At 40.9% G+C, this 21,484-nt stretch overlaps 1 long non-coding RNA gene, 1 pseudogene, 1 gene segment (V, D, J or C) and 1 further gene; 3 read left to right on the top strand and 1 right to left on the bottom strand.

Annotated features, from left to right (window-relative positions):
- The window catches only part of Igh (immunoglobulin heavy chain complex), a 2,751,187-nt gene that overhangs the window by 10,229 nt on the left and 2,719,474 nt on the right, over positions 1–21,484 (top strand).
- On the top strand, positions 6,163–7,546 carry Gm9260 (predicted gene 9260; annotated as a pseudogene).
- Gm51964 lies at positions 7,051–17,797 on the bottom strand. The gene is made up of 2 exons (XR_003950159.1): positions 17,275–17,797; positions 7,051–7,532 (listed from the first exon to the last, which is right to left on the bottom strand). It is a non-coding gene; the product is annotated as a predicted gene, 51964 (long non-coding RNA).
- Ighv1-84 (immunoglobulin heavy variable 1-84) lies at positions 18,592–19,024 on the top strand. The segment is given in 2 exon segments: positions 18,592–18,637; positions 18,720–19,024. Coding segments are annotated over 2 exon segments (351 nt in total).

Below are 21,484 nucleotides of genomic sequence, written 5' to 3'. Positions count from 1 at the left end.
TGTTAATACATGATAAAAATAGCACTGGACCTTGAGTGACCAGCACTTTTTTGAAATTGTTGGGAATAATGTATAATAGTAATTTGATCTATGAAATGCGAATCGCCAACATTTGGGCAAACAAACACTGCTTCATAGTTTTAAGTAATTAGTGACCTCAAGTGTTTTAACGCTTGTTGCATGTTCCAGCAGAAATTCCACTCTCTTAGAAGGTGCAAAATATTTATATCAGAATGCAGATGCATGTAAATATATCTGTAGGTTGGTCAAAATATCATTAAATCACTTTTCATCGAACTCCTTTACCAACACAATGTCTATACCTGTTAATTGAGGTAGGTTCTGAGATACACATAGGTGTTTGATCTCATATTTACTTCCTTCCCAGTCTCAGTAATCATCCCTACAGACACTAGACTTTTTATAACATGGACCTATACTGATACAGCATCAACTCTCATAGTCCATTGCATACCTGTTGCCCAGCTTTGATCTGTAGAGTAATTGTGAATGTGTGTCTCTGCATGCACATGTGTGTCTTATGTTTGTTTTTGGTGACTTTCCTCTATTTGTTTGTTTTGTCTTATTCCCATTTGTTTGCTTTTTCTTCATTTCACTGTTTTTCTTTTTTCTTATGTTTAGTTTCTGTCTATCTTCTAATTAGATACTGAAACAGAATTAAACTAGGAGAAGATTGGGTAGGTGTTGAGGAATGGAAATCAGTAATAAGAATATATTGCGTGAAGAAATATGTTTTCAATAAAAATAGAAAAAAAACTAGATCTTTAAATATTAATAAATAAACTAATAATTCTGATAATATCGTTTTTCTGTAAATATCCCATAAGATCAAGTGCCTATACTTTAGGTATCATGTCTTTGTTTAAATTGTTCAAAGTATAATCAGAAGCCAGGTATGAACAGATTTAAGCATAAGGCATATGTAAAATGCATAATTCTAAGGCATAGTGAAATACATAATTGAAATGTCTGGGCTTTAGCCTCTCTTGGCCTCTCTTAACCTCTCTCTCTCTAGTATTGTAAGAGAGATAGTGAAAGAAATCAGGCATTACTATCTACTACATAGAGTTAGAAATCTCAGGGAAAGCTTAGCAAAGTAAGTTTAGAATTCTTATTATAGTTATGTATGGCAGACTACATTACTTATTAGTAGAAAGTCCCCTCACACTATCACTTAGAATAAAAGCCAAGTAGATCGGGCTGTGGTTTTAGAGTATTGCATTATTCATGGTCAAAATACATGGCCTGTGATGACAGAGGCCCTAGTTGATCCTAGTTGTATTTCTGAAGTTCAAGATATCAAAATGTGTTATAAATACTTATGTTTATACAATAGATTAGTGCTACTCTCAGCCTTGACCAAGAAGTTTCTCTGTTCAATGGATAATGATTGATGCAGACATTCATGAGTGGTCAAAGTGGTGAGAATGATTAGAGTCCTCAGCCACAGATGTGTTAATGATAATAACTTTCCAATATATTAACTTTATTAATGAATATATGCAGACAAAATATGAATTTCTTTTTAGCATTTCTTAGATATTACATTCTTGTATACACTTATGTATATCAATACATTATAGTGTATAAGCAAAAGTGTCAATCATAATAATAAAATAGGGCAGTCAAGAAATGAAAGAGTAGAAATGATGGTGAAGTATGCACAGTGTGGAATAATCATTCTACAAAATTCTAACTATATGTAAAATTGTTACTTTTATTTTTCAGAATGTGTTTGCTTATTCTTTGATGTTTTATTCATGTGTGAAATATATCAGGATCATATGTGCCCCATTATAACCTTCTCACTTTGTTTGGGAACTTCCAATAAATCTCCCCTAATTAACTGATCACTTTTATTTCATTAAGTAAAAATATAGAGAGTCCAATTAGTGCTGTGTATATATACATATGTGTGTCATTCACTAGTATATAAGCAACACCTAGCATACTTCCAAAGAAAAAATGAGCATATTTTCATCATCAATTATCAAATACCAATAGATCCAAAACTTAGTTTGTGTTCTTGGAAGTCCCTCATTATTATGTTGTAATATTTTAAATATATGGTTACACTTTGTTTAGTGGGGAAATCAGAGAACACATGCATGAACGTGGTTTTGTTATCCTGAGAGGCAAATATATGAAATCCAAATCACACATCCTATGGGCAGATTGAAATAATCGAAATTACATGGTTAAACGTAGAGATAAACACATTTGCTACTCAGATATTTCACTTATACTCCTAATTTTATTTTGACCTGCTTGGTTTATTCAGGTTTTGTGGTGTTAACTAGAGCTGCTTAGAGTTCATGTGTATAATGACCACGTGCAGTCCTGACACACTGTGGAGCGATCTCATTGTAGATCTCTAGGAGTCAGACCTTTCAGATCATCATCCCCAGGTAAACCAAAGCCATTTCTCTCTTCAGTGGAACTCTGTAAACACTGAAGTTACATGGATAAGTTTTTTCTTAAGCCAGACAATGTAACTTCAGTTTAAGCCATGAAAAACCTATTTTCAGGAGAGCTCATGTCCAGCAGATGGCACAATGAGGCCACAAATCCCCATAGAAAGATGAGAGAATATGAAGGGAACTCTGTGGGTTTTTTTTTTAATTAAGTGTACTAACTGATCTGCACTGCAGTGATTAACATGTGATGTCTCCATGCTCAAACACAGTAAAGATTCTTTGTTAAACAGTTCACAGATTTATGTTCACTTATTTTTATACGGTTTTTATAACATTTGGAAAAAAAGTGATTCAATTTATTCCAATAACTGATTTCGCCACACCCCACTATTTCCAGAACCTTCCTACCTCTGAATTCATGCAACTACACACAATTTTTTCCTTCTGAGTGTAAGCAAAAAAAGAAATCCCAGAAATTTAAGGGGGGATTACAAACAGAAATAAAACAAACAAACAAAAAAACAGACACACACACACACACAGACAAACAAACACATACACACACACACACACACACACAGAGAGAGAGAGAGAGAGAGAGAGAGAGAGAGAGACTAACAAAATTACAACTCTGTAGCTATGATATATAGACAAAACCTAAGTGAGAGAAAAGAGGTTGAACAAGGCAATATTAGAAAAATGGTCTGCAAAAATACCATTGAGTTCATTTTTTATTTGTCTATCAACTGCTAAGCATGTCCTCATGATTAACTGTGCTTAACATCCCCTGTGAGACTCCACTTGGGAAAACTAATTATTCCTTTACATGTGAGTGTCAGTCACAATTCTTCTTGGATAGGGTTGAGATCCTGTGTCCATTTCCTTCTCTCAACTTAGGGATTTTATCTGTGCTGACTTGGTTCAGGCTCTGTTCCTCCAGCCACAGTGTCTGTGAATTCATATGTGCATGAATCCAATTGTGTCTAGAAGACACTCTTTCACTGGAGTCCTACAACCACTCTGTCTCTTATAATCTGCTCAATTTTAAATGTTTTACTCTCAGTTTTTATCTCTATTTTATTATATCATCTTTATAAATTCCTCATACTCTAAATGCCCAAGTCAAGTCTCTCAGTCTCTACAATTAAATATACCAAACCCAATATTGAAATCTTGGAACACTCAGGAGTGAGAACATGCAGCACTTGCCTCGTAGACATGGGTGAGACATTTGTTATATATTTTCTAGTTCCGTATATTTATAGATCAGATAATTAAAGTTTTTTTTATCATTGAGCAATATTCACTTTTCTATATGTACAAATTTGTCCTTCTTTATTTATGCTTTATTAGAAATCTGGGATGATTTCTTCCTCTATATTCTCTTAAGTATCATGAATAACTTTCTGTGAATAAATGTGAGTGTGAATAAATGTGAATCTCTACAATAAGATGTAGAGTCATTTGAGTAGATTTGTGAGAGGGTTATTGATGGGTAACAACATAATTTTATTTATTATTTTTTGGCCAATTTTCATAGGAAGTTTTTCATTCCAGGTACAGGTGGTTAAAACCCATGTTTAGAGATGATACAGGCCCTAGCAGACCTCAGTTGTATTGCTAATGGTCATGTTGTCAAACTGCCTTATAAATATTTATGTTCAAACCCAGTATATTGTCTGAGCCTTGATCACAGAGGCTCATTGTGATTTCTTTAATGATTGATAAAGACGTTCATGAGTCATTAGAATGTTGAGAAAGATTGTCAGAGCATTCAGCAACAGGTGATTCAATGATACCAACCTCTCACCCAAGAATCAAAGACCATCATAAAACATGAAAAAGAATGTAAGATTCAGAGAATGGTGTTAAAGGACATGAAATTTTGTCTCCAGGGATTTAACTGTTCTGAGTGCACACATGAACTCTCAGTACCTAGATTTACCAGCAGAGATGCACAGAAATCAAAGTAGTAAAAATTACCACGAGAGACCTTGAAATGTCTGAGCAGTTAGACATGTCTCCTGGCAAGGTTAGCGACATCAGTTAAATCCTGTAGAATTGAAGGACATAAGTCATTCTCTGAGGTTAATATGTCCCACTTGGTGCAGGTGTATCCTGCTATCACCACTAAGAATAATGAAACAATTAAAAAATTACGACAAGGAAGGGAGATACTCTCGAGGAACCACAGCAAGCTGGAAGCATTTGATGATTTGCCGAAGACCCTCTGGGCCCCTTTGTCTGCATGGAACGGATCTCTAGTCACGGGTGGACACAGCGTAGGATGAATTGACAGACAGACACACACAGGAGAGGTCGTGTGGAATCTGAATGTATTTTTCAAATGGAGCATCAGACTTTTTATGCAGAAGACAATAAGGAAGTTGGGTGACATGTTCGCAAGGTACAAATGAGGTAACTGGAATCTTACATAAAACAGAGGAATGCTAACACAAAAGGTCTAATGGGAACCACCTGGGATAGAATTCATTGATAACAACTGGGATCAAAAAGGGCTCCACCTAAGATTCACTATTCTTAGAAGCCAGGGTCAAGGGCTTCGTGCCATTGCCATAGTTCCTATTTTAGTCTATTGAATAGTCCACCTTCCACTTAGGCCATTGTAAATACGTGTGTATGGGTGTAACTCAGCTATAGTCTTAGAAGCCAGGTGTGAGGTCTTTACTCTCCTAGGGCAAGGGCTTTCACACCCAAGTCATGGTTCTAACTAGGGAGTTCCGTTCTAGCTAACCATCTCATGAAAAATGTAATACTCTAAAACCACAGCCCGATCTACTTCCTAAACCATTGTAAATTCCTGTATATGGGAGCAACTTGGCTTTTATTGATAGTGTAATAAATACTAGAGGCTATTCTGAATGTCACTGTCTAGCTCAAGGACGTTCTAGGACTGTTGGAACACTGGCGGAAGGCTTTAGCTATGTCATAATTCAATCTTAAAGGCACTTATAATAAAGAGATCCACTAGACTAATGCGGGAATGGAAAATTTAGAGAGCACGCCAGACTCCAGGAGCGAGTTTCCGTGAAACTCTTGCCGCGAGAGTAGCTTTCAAGCCTCTCTGCTTGTCAAGCTGACTCGACCAGACCGTGTGGCAATGACTGGTGGGCAAAATATCATTTCTTTGTTTTGGGGAAGATTTCTGGAGGTTCACTCTTTACTAGTGATGACCCTATCTATGTGTGTATAGCTAGTACTAATTAGCCTCACTGTGTCATTATTTAAGGAAACAGGAGAGGTCAGGATGTTAGGAAAGAGACTTATTGGAAAGTTCCAAGTGGAAAACAGCGACCTAATGGTGGTTCAGTGTGGTGAGAGTTCAGAGAGTGTTGGATGATCATAGCATATTTCATGTATGATTGAAAATTTCAAAGAGTAAAACTCCTTATGAAATATAGAAATAAGAATATTACAAGTGCATAGAATCTTCATAGAGGTGTATTTTGTACACTGTGCATATTTCTCCTGTAACATCTTGTTCCTTCTACTTTCCTGTTTTTCTACTTGACCTTTGGAACATCATCTTGTGTTTGCATACATAGTTGTCTAAAACTATAAATATATAAAGGTTAGGTCAGTCCCTGCAGCCGCCACCGCTGGCCGCTCTCAGCCAGCAGCTCAGCGCCACGTCCGGTCTGCTTCTGAGGCGGGCTCGACGAGGCGGCTGACGGGGCGACGGCGGGCGGACGGATGGACGGATGGACGGGCAGATGGGCGCTCCTTGGAGTTTGGCAGCGGAACCTCCATGGGTCAGGCCAGCTGCGCCACCGTGCTGTGAGTGTTTCCACCACTCCAAGGAGACAGCATTCAGAGTTCTTGGCTAAGTCGGCCTTGTGAGGAGCTGGCGATAATTTGATTCCATCTCCAGGTTTTCTGTAAGCACATCGAGAACTATGAGCAGCTTTACTAAGGACAAGTTTGACTGCCACATCCTTGATGCAGGCTTTACTGCTAAGGACATTCTGGACCAAAAAAATCAATGAAGTCTCTTCCTCTGATGATAAGGATGCGTTCTATGTTGCGGACCTCGGAGACATTCTAAAGAAGCAGCAGAGGTGGCTAAAAGCTCTTCCCCGCGTTACTCCCGTTTACGCAGTCAAGCGTAATGATAGCAGAGCCATAGTGAGCACCCTAGCTGCCATTGGGACAGGATTTGACTGTGCAAGCAAGACTGAAATACAGTTGGTTCAGGGGCTTGGAGTGCCTCCAGAGAGGATTATCTATGCAAATCCTTGTAAACAAGTCTCTCAAATCAAGTATGCAGCCAGTAACGGAGTCCAGATGATGACTTTTGACAGTGAAATTGAATTGATGAAAGTCGCCAGAGCACATCCAAAGGCAAAGTTGGTTCTGAGGATTGCCACTGATGATTCCAAAGCCGTCTGTCGCCTCAGTGTTAAGTTTGGTGCCACACTCAAAACCAGCAGGCTTCTCTTGGAACGGGCAAAAGAGCTAAATATTGATGTCATTGGCGTGAGCTTCCATGTGGGCAGTGGATGTACTGACCCCGAGACCTTCGTGCAGGCAGTGTTGGATGCCCGCTGTGTGTTTGACATGGCAACAGAAGTTGGTTTCAGCATGTATCTGCTTGATATTGGTGGTGGCTTTCCTGGATCTGAAGATACAAAGCTTAAATTTGAAGAGATCACCAGTGTAATCAACCCAGCTCTGGACAAGTACTTCCCATCAGACTCTGGAGTGAGAATCATAGCTGAGACAGGCAGATACTATGTCGCGTCAGCTTTCATGCTTGCAGTCAACATCATTGTCAAAAAAACCGTGTGGAAGGAGCAGCCCGGCTCTGACGATGAAGATGAGTCAAATGAGCAAACCTTCATGTATTATGTGAATGATGGAGTATATGGATCATTTAACTGCATTCTTTATGATCATGCCCATGTGAAGGCCCTGCTGCAGAAGAGACCCAAGCCAGATGAGAAGTATTACTCACCCAGCATCTGGGGCCAACATGTGATGGCCTTGATCGGATCGTGGAGCGCTGTAACCTGCCTGAAATGCATGTGGGTGATTGGATGCTGTTTGAGAACATGGGTGCATACACCGTTGCTGCTGCTTCTACTTTCTTTTTTTTTTTTTAAATTAGGTATTTAGCTCATTTACATTTCCAATGCTATACCAAAAGTCCCCCATATCCACCCACCCCCACTCCCCTGCCCACCCACTCCCCCTTTTTGGCCCTGGTGTTCCCCTGTACTGGGGCATATAAAGTTTGCAAGTCCAATGGGCCTCTCTTTCCAGTGATGGCTGACTAGGCCATCTTTTGATATATATGCAGCTAGAGTCAAGAGCTCCGGGGTACTGGTTAGTTCATAATGTTGTTCCACCTATAGGGTTGCAGATCCCTTTAGCTCCTTGGCTACTTTCTCTAGCTCCTCCATTGGGAGCCCTATGATCCATCCATTAGCTGACTGTGAGCATCCACTTCTGTGTTTGCTAGGCCCCGGCATAGTCTCACAAGAGACAGCTACATCTGGGTCCTTTCAATAAAATCTTGCTAGTGTATGCAATGGTGTCAGCGTTTGGATGCTGATTATGGGGTGGATCCCTGGATATGGCAGTCTCTACATGGTCCATCCTTTCATCTCAGCTCCAAACTTTGTCTCTGTAACTCCTTCCATGGGTGTTTTGTTCCCAAATCTAAGGAGGGGCATAGTGTCCACACTTCAGTCTTCATTCTTCTTGAGTTTCATGTTTTTAGCAAATTATATCTTATATCTTGGGTATCCTAGGTTTGGGGCTAATATCCACTTATCAGTGAGTACATATTGTGTGAGTTTCTTTGTGAATGTGTTACCTCACTCAGGATGATGCCCTCCAGGTCCATCCATTTGGCTAGGAATTTCATAAATTCATTCTTTTTAATAGCTGAGTAGTACTCCATTGTGTAGATGTACCACATTTTCTGTATCCATTCCTCTGTTGAGGGGCATCTAGGTTCTTTCCAGCTTCTGGCTATTATAAATAAGGCTGCTATGAACATAGTGGAGCATGTGTCCTTCTTACCAGTTGGGGCATCTTCTGGATATATGCCCAGGAGAGGTATTGCTGGATCCTCCGGTAGTACTATGTCCAATTTTCTGAGGAACCGCCAGACTGATTTCCAGAGTGGTTGTACAAGCCTGCACTCCCACCAACAATGGAGGAGTGTTCCTCTTTCTCCACATCCACGCCAGCATCTGCTGTCACCTGAATTTTTGATCTTAGCCATTCTGACTGGTGTGAGGTGGAATCTCAGGGTTGTTTTGATTTGCATTTCCCTGATGATTAAGGATGTTGAACATTTTTTCAGGTGTTTCTCTGCCATTCGGTATTCCTCAGGTGAGAATTCTTTGTTCAGTTCTGAGCCCCATTTTTTAATGGGGTTATTTGATTTTCTGAAGTCCACCTTCTTGAGTTCTTTATATATGTTGGATATTAGTCCCCTATCTGATTTAGGATAGGTAAAGATCCTTTCCCAATCTGTTGGTGGTCTTTTTGTCTTATTGACGGTGTCTTTTGCCTTGCAGAAACTTTGGAGTTTCATTAGGTCCCATTTGTCAATTCTCGATCTTACAGCACAAGCCATTGCTGTTCTGTTCAGGAATTTTTCCCCTGTGCCCATATCTTCAAGGCTTTTTTCCCCACTTTCTCCTCTATAAGTTTCAGTGTCTCTGGTTTTATGTGAAGTTCCTTCATCCACTTAGATTTGACCTTAGTACAAGGAGATAAGTATGGATCGATTCGCATTCTTCTACAGGATAACAACCAGTTGTGCCAGCACCAATTGTTGAAAATGCTGTCTTTCTTCCACTGGATGGTTTTAGCTCCCTTGTCTAAGATCAAGTGACCATAGGTGTGTGGGTTCATTTCTGGGTCTTCAATTCTATTCCATTGGTCTACTTGTCTGTCTCTATACCAGTACCATGCAGTTTTTATCACAATTGCTCTGTAGTAAAGCTTTAGGTCTGGCATGGTGATTCCGCCAGGAGTTCTTTTATCCTTGAGAAGACTTTTTGCTATCCTAGGTTTTTTGTTATTCCAGACAAATTTGCAAATTGCTCCTTCCAATTCGTTGAAGAATTGAGTTGGAATTTTGATGGGGATTGCATTGAATCTGTAGATTGCTTTTGGCAAGATAGCCATTTTTACAATGTTGATCCTGCCAATCCATGAGCATGGGAGATCTTTCCATCTTCTGAAATCTTCCTTAATTTCTTTCTTCAGAGATTTGAAGTTTTTATCATACAGATCTTTCACTTCCTTAGTTAGAGTCACGCCAAGATATTTTATATTATTTGTGATTATTGAGAAGGGTGTTGTTGGACCTCAGCCTCAGCAGCAGTGGTCGCCATCTGGGTTCCGGGACTCCGCGGGACCTAGGAAATTAGTCTGAACAGGTTAGAGGGTGCACCAGAGAACCGGACAGCTTCTGGGACGGGCAGAAGCACAGAGCCGCTGAGGCAGCAGCCTGGGCGGGCCGCAGACAACCGGCCACCATCCGGACCAGAGGACAGGTGTCCGCCTGGCTTGGGAGGCGACCTCAGCCTCAGCAGCAGTGGTCGCCATCTGGGTTCCGGGACTCCGTGGGACCTAGGAAATTAGTCTGAACAGGTTAGAGGGTGCACCAGAGAACCGGACAGCTTCTGGGACGGGCGGAAGCACAGAGCCGCTGAGGCAGCAGCCTGGGCGGGCCGCAGATAACCGGCCACCATCCGGACCAGAGGACAGGTGTCCGCCTGGCTTGGGAGGCGACCTCAGCCTCAGCAGCAGCGGTCGCCTTCTTGGTTCCGGGACTCAGCAGAATTTAGGAAATTAGTCTGAACAGGTTAGAGGGTGCGCCAGAGAACCGGACAGCTTCTGGGACGGGCAGAAGCACAGAGCTGCTGAGGCAGCAGCCTGGGCGGGCCGCAGACAACCGGCCACCATCCGGACCAGAGGACAGGTGTCCGCCTGGCTTGGGAGGCGACCTCAGCCTCAGCAGCAGCGGTCGCCATCTTGGTTCCGGGACTCAGCAGAACTTAGGAAATTAGTCTGAACAGGTTAGAGGGTGCGCCAGAGAACCGGACAGCTTCTGGGACGGGCAGAAGCACAGAGCCGCTGAGGCAGCAGCCTGGGCGGGCCGAAGATAACCGGCCACCATCCGGACCAGAGGACAGGTGTCCGCCTGGCTCGGGAGACGGCCTCGGCCTCAGGAGCAGCTGTCACCATCTTGGTTCCAGGACTCCCTGGAACTTAGGATTTTAGTCTGCACAGGTGAGAGTCTGCACCACAGAAGCTGACAGCTTCTGGGAACTGCCAAAGCAACACAGCTTCTGAGAGAGGCCCTGTTTTGGGCCTTCTTCTTCGACCAGGAGGAGGTCCAAAAACAAGATATCTGCGCACCTTCCCTGTAAGAGAGCTTGCCAGCAGAGAGTGCTCTGAGCACTGAAACTCAGAGGAGAGAATCTGTCTCCCAGGTCTGCTGAGAGACGGTAACAGAATCACCAGAAGAACAATCTCTAAACAGAGTCAACTATAACTACTAACTCCAGAGATTACCAGATGGCGAAAGGTAAACGTAGGAATCCTACTAACAGGAACCAAGACCACTCACCATCATCAGAACCCAGTACTCCCACTTCGCTCAGTCCAGGGCACCCCAACACACCCGAAAACCTAGACCTAGATTTAAAAGCATATCTCATGATGATGGTAGAGGACATCAAGAAGGACTTTAATAAATCACTTAAAGAAATACAGGAGAACACTGCTAAAGAGTTACAAGTCCTTAAAGAAAAACAGGAAAACACAATCAAACAGGTAGAAGTCCTTACAGAAAAAGAGGAAAAAACATACAAACAGGTGATGGAAATGAACAAAACCATACTAGACCTAAAAAGGGAAGTAGAAACAATAAAGAAAACTCAAAGTGAGGCAACACTGGAGATAGAAACCCTAGGAAAGAAATCTGGAACCATAGATTTGAGCATCAGCAACAGAATACAAGAGATGGAAGAGAGAATCTCAGGTGCAGAAGATTCCATAGAGAACATCGGCACAACAATCAAAGAAAATGGAAAATGCAAAAAGATCCTAACTCAAAATATCCAGGAAATCCAGGACACAATGAGAAGACCAAACCTACGGATAATAGGAGTGGATGAGAATGAAGATTTTCAACTCAAAGGACCAGCAAACATCTTCAACAAAATTATTGAAGAAAACTTCCCAAATATAAAGAAAGAGATACCTATGAACATACAAGAAGCCTACAGAACTCCAAATAGACTGGACCAGAAAAGAAATTCCTCCCGACACATAATAATCAGAACAACAAATGCACTAAATAAAGATAGAATACTAAAAGCGGTAAGGGAAAAAGGTCAAGTAACATACAAAGGCAAGCCTATCAGAATTACACCAGATTTTTCACCAGAGACTATGAAAGCCAGAAGAGCCTGGACAGATGTTATACAGACACTAAAAGAACACAAATTCCAGCCCAGGCTACTATACCCAGCCAAACTCTCAATTACCATAGATGGAGAAACCAAAGTATTCCACGACAAAACCAAATTCTCACATTATCTCTCCACGAATCCAGCCCTTCAAAGGGTAATAACAGAAAAAAACCAATACAAGAACGGGAACAATGCCCTAGAAAAAACAAGAAGGTAATCCCTCAACAAACCTAAAAGAAGACAGCCACAAGAACAGAATGCCAACCTTAACAACAAAAATAACAGGAAGCAACAATTACTTTTCCTTAATATCTCTTAACATCAATGGTCTCAACTCCCCAATAAAAAGACATAGACTAACAAACTGGCTACACAAACAAGACCCAACATTTTGCTGTTTACATGAGACACATCTCAGAGAAAAAGATAGACACTACCTCAGAATAAAAGGCTGGAAAACAATTTTCCAAGCAAATGGTATGAAGAAACAAGCTGGAGTAGCCATCCTAATATCTGATAAGATTGACTTCCAACCCAAAGTCATCAAAAAAGACAAGGAGGGGCACTTTGTTCTCATCAAAGGTAAAATCCTCCAAGAGGAACTCTCAATTCTGAATATCTATGCGCCAAATACAAGGGCAGCCACATTCATTAAAGAAACTTTAGTAAAGCTCAAAGCACACATTGCACCTCACACAATAATAGTGGGAGACTTCAACACACCACTTTCACCAATGGACAGATCATGGAAACAGAAACTAAACAGGGACACAGTGAAACTAACAGAAGTGATGAAACAAATGGATCTGACAGATATCTACAGAACATTTTATCCTAAAACAAAAGGATATACCTTCTTCTCAGCACCTCATGGTACCTTCTCCAAAATTGACCACATAATAGGTCACAAAACAGGCCTCAACAGATTCAAAAATATTGAAATTGTCCCATGTATCCTATCAGATCACCATGCACTAAGGCTGATCTTCAATAACAAAAAAAATAACAGAAAGCCAACACTCACGTGGAAACTGAACAACACTCTTCTCAATGATACCTTGGTCAAGGAAGGAATAAAGAAAGAAATTAAAGACTTTTTAGAGTTTAATGAAAATGAAGCCACAACGTACCCAAACCTTTGGGACACAATGAAAGCATTTCTAAGAGGGAAACTCATAGCTCTGAGTGCCTCCATAAAGAAACGGGAGAGAGCACATACTAGCAGCTTGACAACACATCTAAAAGCTCTAGAAAAAAAGGAAGCAAATTCACCCAAGAGGAGTAGACGGCAGGAAATAATCAAACTCAGGGGTGAAATCAACCAAGGGGAAACAAGAAGAACTATTCAAAGAATTAACCAAACGAGGAGTTGGTTCTTTGAGAAAATCAACAAGATAGATAAACCCTTAGCTAGACTCACTAGAGGGCACAGAGACAAAATCCTAATTAACAAAATCAGAACTGAAAAGGGAGACATAACAACAGATCCTGAAGAAATCCAAAACACCATCAGATCCTTCTACAAAAGGCTATACTCAACAAAACTGGAAAACCTGGACGAAATGGACAAATTTCTGGACAGATACCAGGTACCAAAGTTGAATCAGGATCAAGTTGACCTTCTAAACAGTCCCATATCCCCTAAAGAAATAGAAGCAGTTATAAATAGTCTCCCAGCCAAAAAAAGCCCAGGACCAGACGGGTTTAGTGCAGAGTTCTATCAGACTTTCAAAGAAGATCTAATTCCAGTTTTGCACAAACTTTTTCACAAGATAGAAGTAGAAAGTACTCTACCCAACTCATTTTATGAAGCCACTATTACTCTGATACCTAAACCACAGAAAGATCCAACAAAGATAGAGAACTTCAGACCAATTTCTCTTATGAATATCGATGCAAAAATCCTCAATAAAATTCTCGCTAACCGAATCCAAGATCACATTAAAGCAATCATCCATCCTGACCAAGTAGGTTTTATTCCAGGAATGCAGGGATGGTTTAATATACGAAAATCCATCAATGTAATCCACTATATAAACAAACTCAAAGACAAAAACCACATGATCATCTCGTTGGATGCAGAAAAAGCATTTGACAAGATCCAACACCCATTCATGATAAAAGTTCTGGAAAGATCAGGAATTCAAGGCCCATACATAAACATGATAAAAGCAATCTACAGCAAACCAGTAGCCAACATCAAAGTAAATGGAGAGAAGCTGGAAGCAATCCCACTAAAATCAGGGACTAGACAAGGCTGCCCACTTTCTCCCTACCTTTTCAACATAGTACTTGAAGTATTAGCCAGAGCAATTCGACAACAAAAGGAGATCAAGGGGATACAAATTGGAAAGGAGGAAGTCAAAATATCACTTTTTGCAGATGATATGATAGTATATATAAGTGACCCTAAAAATTCCACCAGAGAACTCCTAAACCTGATAAACAGCTTCGGTGAAGTAGCTGGATATAAAATTAACTCAAACAAGTCAATGGCCTTTCTCTACACAAAGAATAAACAGGCTGAGAAAGAAATTAGGGAAACAACACCCTTCTCAATAGTCACAAATAATATAAAATATCTCGGCGTGACTCTAACTAAGGAAGTGAAAGATCTGTATGATAAAAACTTCAAGTCTCTGAAGAAAGAAATTAAAGAAGATCTCAGAAGATGGAAAGATCTCCCATGCTCATGGATTGGCAGGATCAATATTGTAAAAATGGCTATCTTGCCAAAAGCAATCTACAGATTCAATGCAATCCCCATCAAAATTCCAACTCAATTCTTCAATGAATTAGAAGGAGCAATTTGCAAATTCATCTGGAATAACAAAAAACCTAGGATAGCAAAAACTCTTCTCAAGGATAAAAGAACCTCTGGTGGAATCACCATGCCGGACCTAAAGCTTTACTACAGAGCAATTGTGGTAAAAACTGCATGGTACTGGTATAGAGACAGACAAGTAGACCAATGGAATAGAATCGAAGACCCAGAAATGAACCCACACACCTATGGTCACTTGATCTTAGACAAGGGAGCTAAAACCATCCAGTGGAAGAAAGACAGCATTTTCAACAAATGGTGCTGGCACAACTGGTTGTTATCATGTAGAAGAATGCGAATCGATCCATACTTATCTCCTTGTACTAAGGTCAAATCTAAATGGATCAAAGAACTTCACATAAAACCAGAGACACTGAAACTTATAGAGGAGAAAGTGGGGAAAAGCCTTGAAGATATGGGCACAGGGGAAAAATTCCTGAACAGAACAGCAATGGCTTGTGCTGTAAGATCGAGAATTGACAAATGGGACCTAATGAAACTCCAAAGTTTCTGCAAGGCAAAAGACACCGTCAATAAGACAAAGAGACCACCAACAGATTGGGAAAGGATCTTTACCTATCCTAAATCAGATAGGGGACTAATATCCAACATATATAAAGAACTCAAGAAGGTGGACTTCAGAAAATCAAACAACCCCATTAAAAAATGGGGCTCAGAACTGAACAAAGAATTCTCACCTGAGGAATACCGAATGGCAGAGAAGCACCTGAAAAAATGTTCAACATCCTTAATCATCAGGGAAATGCAAATCAAAACAACCCTAAGATTCCACCTCACACCAGTCAGAATGTCTAAGATCAAAAATTCAGGTGACAGCAGATGCTGGCGAGGATGTGGAGAAAGAGGAACACTCCTCCATTGTTGGTGGGATTGCAGGCTTGTACAACCACTCTGGAAATCCGTCTGGCGGTTCCTCAGAAAATTGGACATAGTACTACCGGAGGATCCAGCAATACCTCTCCTGGGCATATATCCAGAAGATGCCCCAACTGGTAAGAAGGACACATGCTCCACTATGTTCATAGCAGCATTATTTATAATAGCCAGAAGCTGGAAAGAACCCAGATGCCCCTCAACAGAGGAATGGATACAGAAAATGTGGTACATCTACACAATGGAGTACTACTCAGCTATTAAAAAGAATGAATTTATGAAATTCCTAGCCAAATGGATGGACCTGGAGGGCATCATCCTGAGTGAGGTAACACATTCACAAAGGAACTCACACAATATGTACTCACTGATAAGTTGATATTAGCCCAAAACCTAGGATACCCAAGATATAAGATACAATTTCCTAAACACATGAAACTCAAGAAAAATGAAGACTGAAGTGTAGACACTATGCCCCTCCTTAGAAGTGGGAACAAAACACCCTTGGAAGGAGTTACAGAGACAAAGTTTGGAGCTGAGATTAAAGGGTGGACCATGTAGAGACTGCCTTATCCAGGGATCCACCCCATAATCAGCATCCAAACGCTGACACCATTGCATACACTAGCAAGATTTTATCGAAAGGACCCAGATGTAGCTGTCTCTTGTGAGACTATGCCGGGGCCTAGCAAACACAGAAGTGGATGCCCACAGTCAGCTAATGGATGGATCACAGGGCTCCCAATGGAGGAGCTAGAGAAAGTACCCAAGGAGCTAAAGGGATCTGCAACCCTATAGGTGGATCAACATTATGAACTAACCAGTACCCCGGAGCTCTTGACTCTAGCTGCATATGTATCAAAAGATGGCCTAGTCAGCCATCACTGGAAACAGAGGCCCATTGGACACACAAACTTTATATGCCCCAGAACAGGGGAACGCCAGGGCCAAAAAGGGGGAGTGGGCGGGTAGGGGAGTGGGGGTGGGTGGGTATGGGGGACTTTTGGTATAGCATTGGAAATGTAAATGAGCTAAATACCTAATAAAAAATGGAAAGAAAAAAAAAAAAGAGAAGGGTGTTGTTTCCCTAATTTCTTTCTCAGCCTGTTTATTCTTTGTATAGAGAAAGGCCATTGAGTTGTTTGAGTTTATTTTATATCCAGCTACTTCACCGTAGCTGTTTATCAGGTTTAGGAGTTCTCTGGTAGAATTTTTAGGGTCACTTATATATACTATCATATCATCTGCAAAAAGTGATATTTTGACTTCCTCTTTTCCAATTTGTATCCCCTTGATCTCCTTTTGTTGTTGAATTGCTCTGGCTAATACTTAAGTACTATATTGAAAAGGTAGGGAGAAAGTGGGCAGCCTTGTCTAGTCCCTGATTTTAGTGGGATTGCTTCCAGCTTCTCTCCATTTACTTTGATGTTGGCTACTGGTTTGCTGTAGATTGCTTTTATCATGTTTAGGTATGGGCCTTGAATTCCTGATCTTTCCAGAACTTTTATCATGAATGGGTGTTGGATCTTGTCAAATGCTTTTTCTTCATCTAACGAGATGATCATGTGGTTTTTGTCTTTGAGTTTGTTTATATAATGGATTACATTGATGGATTTTCGTATATTAAACCATCCCTGCATCCCAGGAATAAAACCTGCTTCTACTTTCAATGGGTTCCAGAGGCCAAACATCTACTATGTAATGTCACGGCCAATGTGGCAACTCATGAAACAGATCCAGAGCCATGGTGGAGGAGCAGGATGATGGCACACTGCCCATGTCTTGTGCCCAGCAGAGCGGGATGGACCGTCACCCCGCAGCCTGTGCTGCTAGGATCAATGTGTAGATGCCATTCTTGTAGCTGTTGCCTACAAGTTTAGCTTGAATTAAGGCATTTGGGGGGACCATTTAACTTAATTACTGCTAGTTTGGGATGTCTTTGTGAGAGTAGGGTTGGCACCAATGCAGTATGGAAGGCTAGGAGATGGGGGTCACACTTACTGTGTTCCTATGGAAACTTCGAATATTTGTTTTATATGGATTTTTATTCACTTTTCAGACATGATACTAACGTGTGCCCCTCAGCTACTGAGCAAGCATTTGTAGCTTATACATTGGCAGAATGGGCCAGAAGCTTATGTTGTGACCCATTGTGAAAATAAAGTATCTTGAAATAACTGGGGGAAAAAAGAAAATATAAAGGTTAATAATAAGAGTCCCATTTAATATTTTTGATTTTGCGATTGTCTTAATTAATATAGTAATACCTAATTACATTCATGTTGTCCAAAAGCAATGTAAATTTCTGATAAAAACATGTATGTATATATATATAAAATCCATGCCCTAGTGATAAAATCCTTTGTAGACACATCTATAGTTTATATGTATAATTTAGTTAGTCATGATAGTGGTGTAATATTCATTGATGTGTAAATATTTTAACCACATGTACTTTTAGTCATTTTAGTGAATTTTGAAACATATAACCTGTGTGAAAGGAGATATTACTTGAACATATCTGAAAGAACGAATTTACCATCAAAATCATCATCATCGTCATCGTCATCTCCTCATCATCATCATGATCACAAAGCACCAACTGTAAATCCATGTGTTAACATTGTCCCAAAGAGGAGCAACAGACTCAGGTCAATAATTTATTGAGACCTTAGTCCCTGAAGTTCCATCCACATCATTTGCCGAGGGCCCAATAAAAGTGTTTGGGATACATTTTCTCAAAGAGAATTAGGACTTGGACCTGAGCACACTGCTGTCTGACCCCGGTGCCTTTTTAGTCCTTCTTCTCCAATTCTTCTCTAGATAGACTAGGTTCTTATGTAAGAAGTCCCCTGCTCATGAATATGCAAATTACTTGAGTTTATGGCAGTAAATATAGGGATGTCCACACCCTGAAAACAACCTATGATCAGTGTCCTCTCCACAGTTCCTGAAGACACTGACTCTAACCATGGGATGGAGCTGGATCTTTCTTTTCCTCCTGTCAGGAACTGCAGGTAAGGGGCTCACCAGTTCCAAATCTGAAGTGGAGACAGGGCCTGAGGTGATAATGACATCCACAATGCCTTCTCTCCATAGGTGTCCATTGCCAGATCCAGCTGCAGCAGTCTGGACCTGAGCTGGTGAAGCCTGGGGCTTCAGTGAAGATATCCTGCAAGGCTTCTGGCTACACCTTCACTGACTACTATATAAACTGGGTGAAGCAGAGGCCTGGACAGGGACTTGAGTGGATTGGATGGATTTATCCTGGAAGCGGTAATACTAAGTACAATGAGAAGTTCAAGGGCAAGGCCACATTGACTGTAGACACATCCTCCAGCACAGCCTACATGCAGCTCAGCAGCCTGACCTCTGAGGACTCTGCGGTCTATTTCTGTGCAAGACACAGTGTTACAACCACATCCTGAGTGTGTCAGAAACCCTGGATGAGCAGGAAGCTGCACTGCGACTGAGATGACAGAAAGATTAATCCTTAGACTTGCTCAGAAATTGTAATTTTGAATGTCCATTTATTACCTCCTCCTCAGAGTCCTATAGTGCCTTTGTCAGCTTTGCAAACGTTCATCTATGAATAATGTCATTCTGTTTGGATAAACCTACAGTTCACCATACCTTGTGAATTTCTTCATCCGTGACCACTTTCCATAAAAAAGAACAAATTTTATTCAATAGAACAAAAAAAGTGAAAAGTATGTTTATACATGATAAAAATATTACTGGATCCTGAGTGATCAGAACTTTTTTGAAATTGTTGGGAATAATGTATAGTAGGAATTCAATCTCTGAAATGCAAATCACCAATATTTTGGCAAAGAAACACAACATCATAGTCTCTTTTGTGATCTCTTTAATTAAGTAATTAACTAACTAACTAATTAATTAATTATCATTTCAAATGTTTCTCCCCATCCTGGTTCATTCTTCACGGAGTCCTTTCCCCATTCTCCCTCCCCTTCTCCTCTCATAGGCTGGGACAGCCCTCTGAATATTCCTCACTCTGGCACATCAATTCTCTGCCAGATTAGGCACATCTTCTCCTACTGAGTTTAGACAGGGTAGCCATGAAGACTGAGCCAGGGGCCCTTGCTCCAGCCTCTGTATTTTCTTTGATTGATGACTCAGATTCTCAGAGCTCCCAGGAGTCCAGTTTTGTTGATTCTGTTGTTCTTCCTGTGGGGCTCCTATCTATATCTGGGTCTCCAATTCTTTCCCTAATACTTCTAACAATGTCCCGGACCTCCATCTAACATTTGTCTGTCAGTATCTGCTTTTGCTTCAGTCTATTGCTGGGTAGAGTCTCTTAGAGGATTGTTGTGTTATGCTCCTGTCATCAGGCATAACAGAGTATTATTAATAATGCCAGGACTTTCCCCATCAAAGCAGGAATCAGTAAGAGTTATTTCATTGAGAATTTTTTGCACCTATGTTTATAAACGATATTGGTCTATAATTTTCATTTTTCCAATTTTTTATTACATATTTTCTTCATTTACATTTCAAATGCTATCCCGAAAGTCCCCTATACACTCACCCCAACCCCGCTCTCCTACCCACCCACTCCCACTTCTTGGCCCTGGTGTCCCCCTGTACTAGGGCATACAAAGTTTGCAAGACCAAGGGGGCCTCTCTTCCCAGAGATGGTCGACTAGGCCATCTTCTTCTACATATGCAGCTAGAGACATGAGCTCTGGACGTACTGGTTAGTTCATATTGATGTTCCAACTATAGGGTTGCACACCCCTTCAGCTTGTTGGGTACTTTGTCTATCTCCTCCATTGGGGGCCTTGTGTTCCATCCAATAGATGACTGTGAGCATCCACTTTTGTATTTGCCACGCACTGGCATAGCCTCACATGAGAGAGCTATATCAGGCTCCTTTCATCAAAATCTTGCTGGCATATGCAATAGTGTCTACATTTGGTGGCTGATTATTGGATGGATCCCTGGGTGGGGCAAAGACAGCATTTTCAACGAGTGGTGCTGGCTTAAATGGCAGGTATCATGTAGAAGAATGAGGATTGATCCATTCTTATCTCCTTGTACTAAGCTCAAGTCTAAGTGGATCAAGGAACTCCACATAAAACCAGAGACACTAAAATTTATAGAGGAGAAATTGGGGGAAAGCCTCAAAGATGGGAAAAAATTCCTGAACAGAACAGCAGTGGATTGTGCTGTAAGATTGAGAAACGACAAATGGGACCTCATAAAATTGCAAAGATTCTGTAAGGCAAAAGACACTGTCAATAAGACAAAAAGGCCACCAACATATTGGGAAAGGATCTTTACCAGTCCTAAATCTGATAGGTGACTAATATCCAATATATACAAAGAACTCTAGAAGCTGGACTCCAGAAAATCAAATAACCCCATTAAAAATGGGGCATAGAACTACACAAAGAATTCTCAACTGAGGAATACCGAATGGCTAAGAAGCACCTGATGTTCAACATCCTTAATCATAAGGGAAATGTAAATCAAAACAACCTTGAGATTCTACCTCACACCAGTCAGAATGGCTAAGATGAGAAATTCAGGTGTCAGCAGATGCTGGCCAGGATGTGGAGAAACAGGAACACTCCTCCATTGTTGGTGGGATGGCAAGCTTGTCCAACCACTCTGGAAATCAGTCTGGCGGTTCCTCAGAAAATTGGACATAGTACTACCGGAAGATCCAGCAATACCTCTCCTGGGCATATATCCAGAAGATGTTCCAACTGGTAATAAGAACACGTTCTCCACTATGTTCATAGCAGCCTTATTTATGACAGTCAGAAGCTGGAAAGAACCCAGATGTCCCTCAACAGAGGAATGGGTACAGAAAATGTGGTACATTTACACAACGG

The sequence above is a fragment of the Mus musculus genome, chromosome 12 (genome assembly GCF_000001635.26).
Source record: "Mus musculus strain C57BL/6J chromosome 12, GRCm38.p6 C57BL/6J".
NCBI classification, from domain to species: Eukaryota; Metazoa; Chordata; class Mammalia; order Rodentia; family Muridae; genus Mus; species Mus musculus.
The sequence above is the reverse complement of the archived record's forward strand: the minus strand, read 5'-3'. Positions and strand labels throughout refer to the sequence as shown.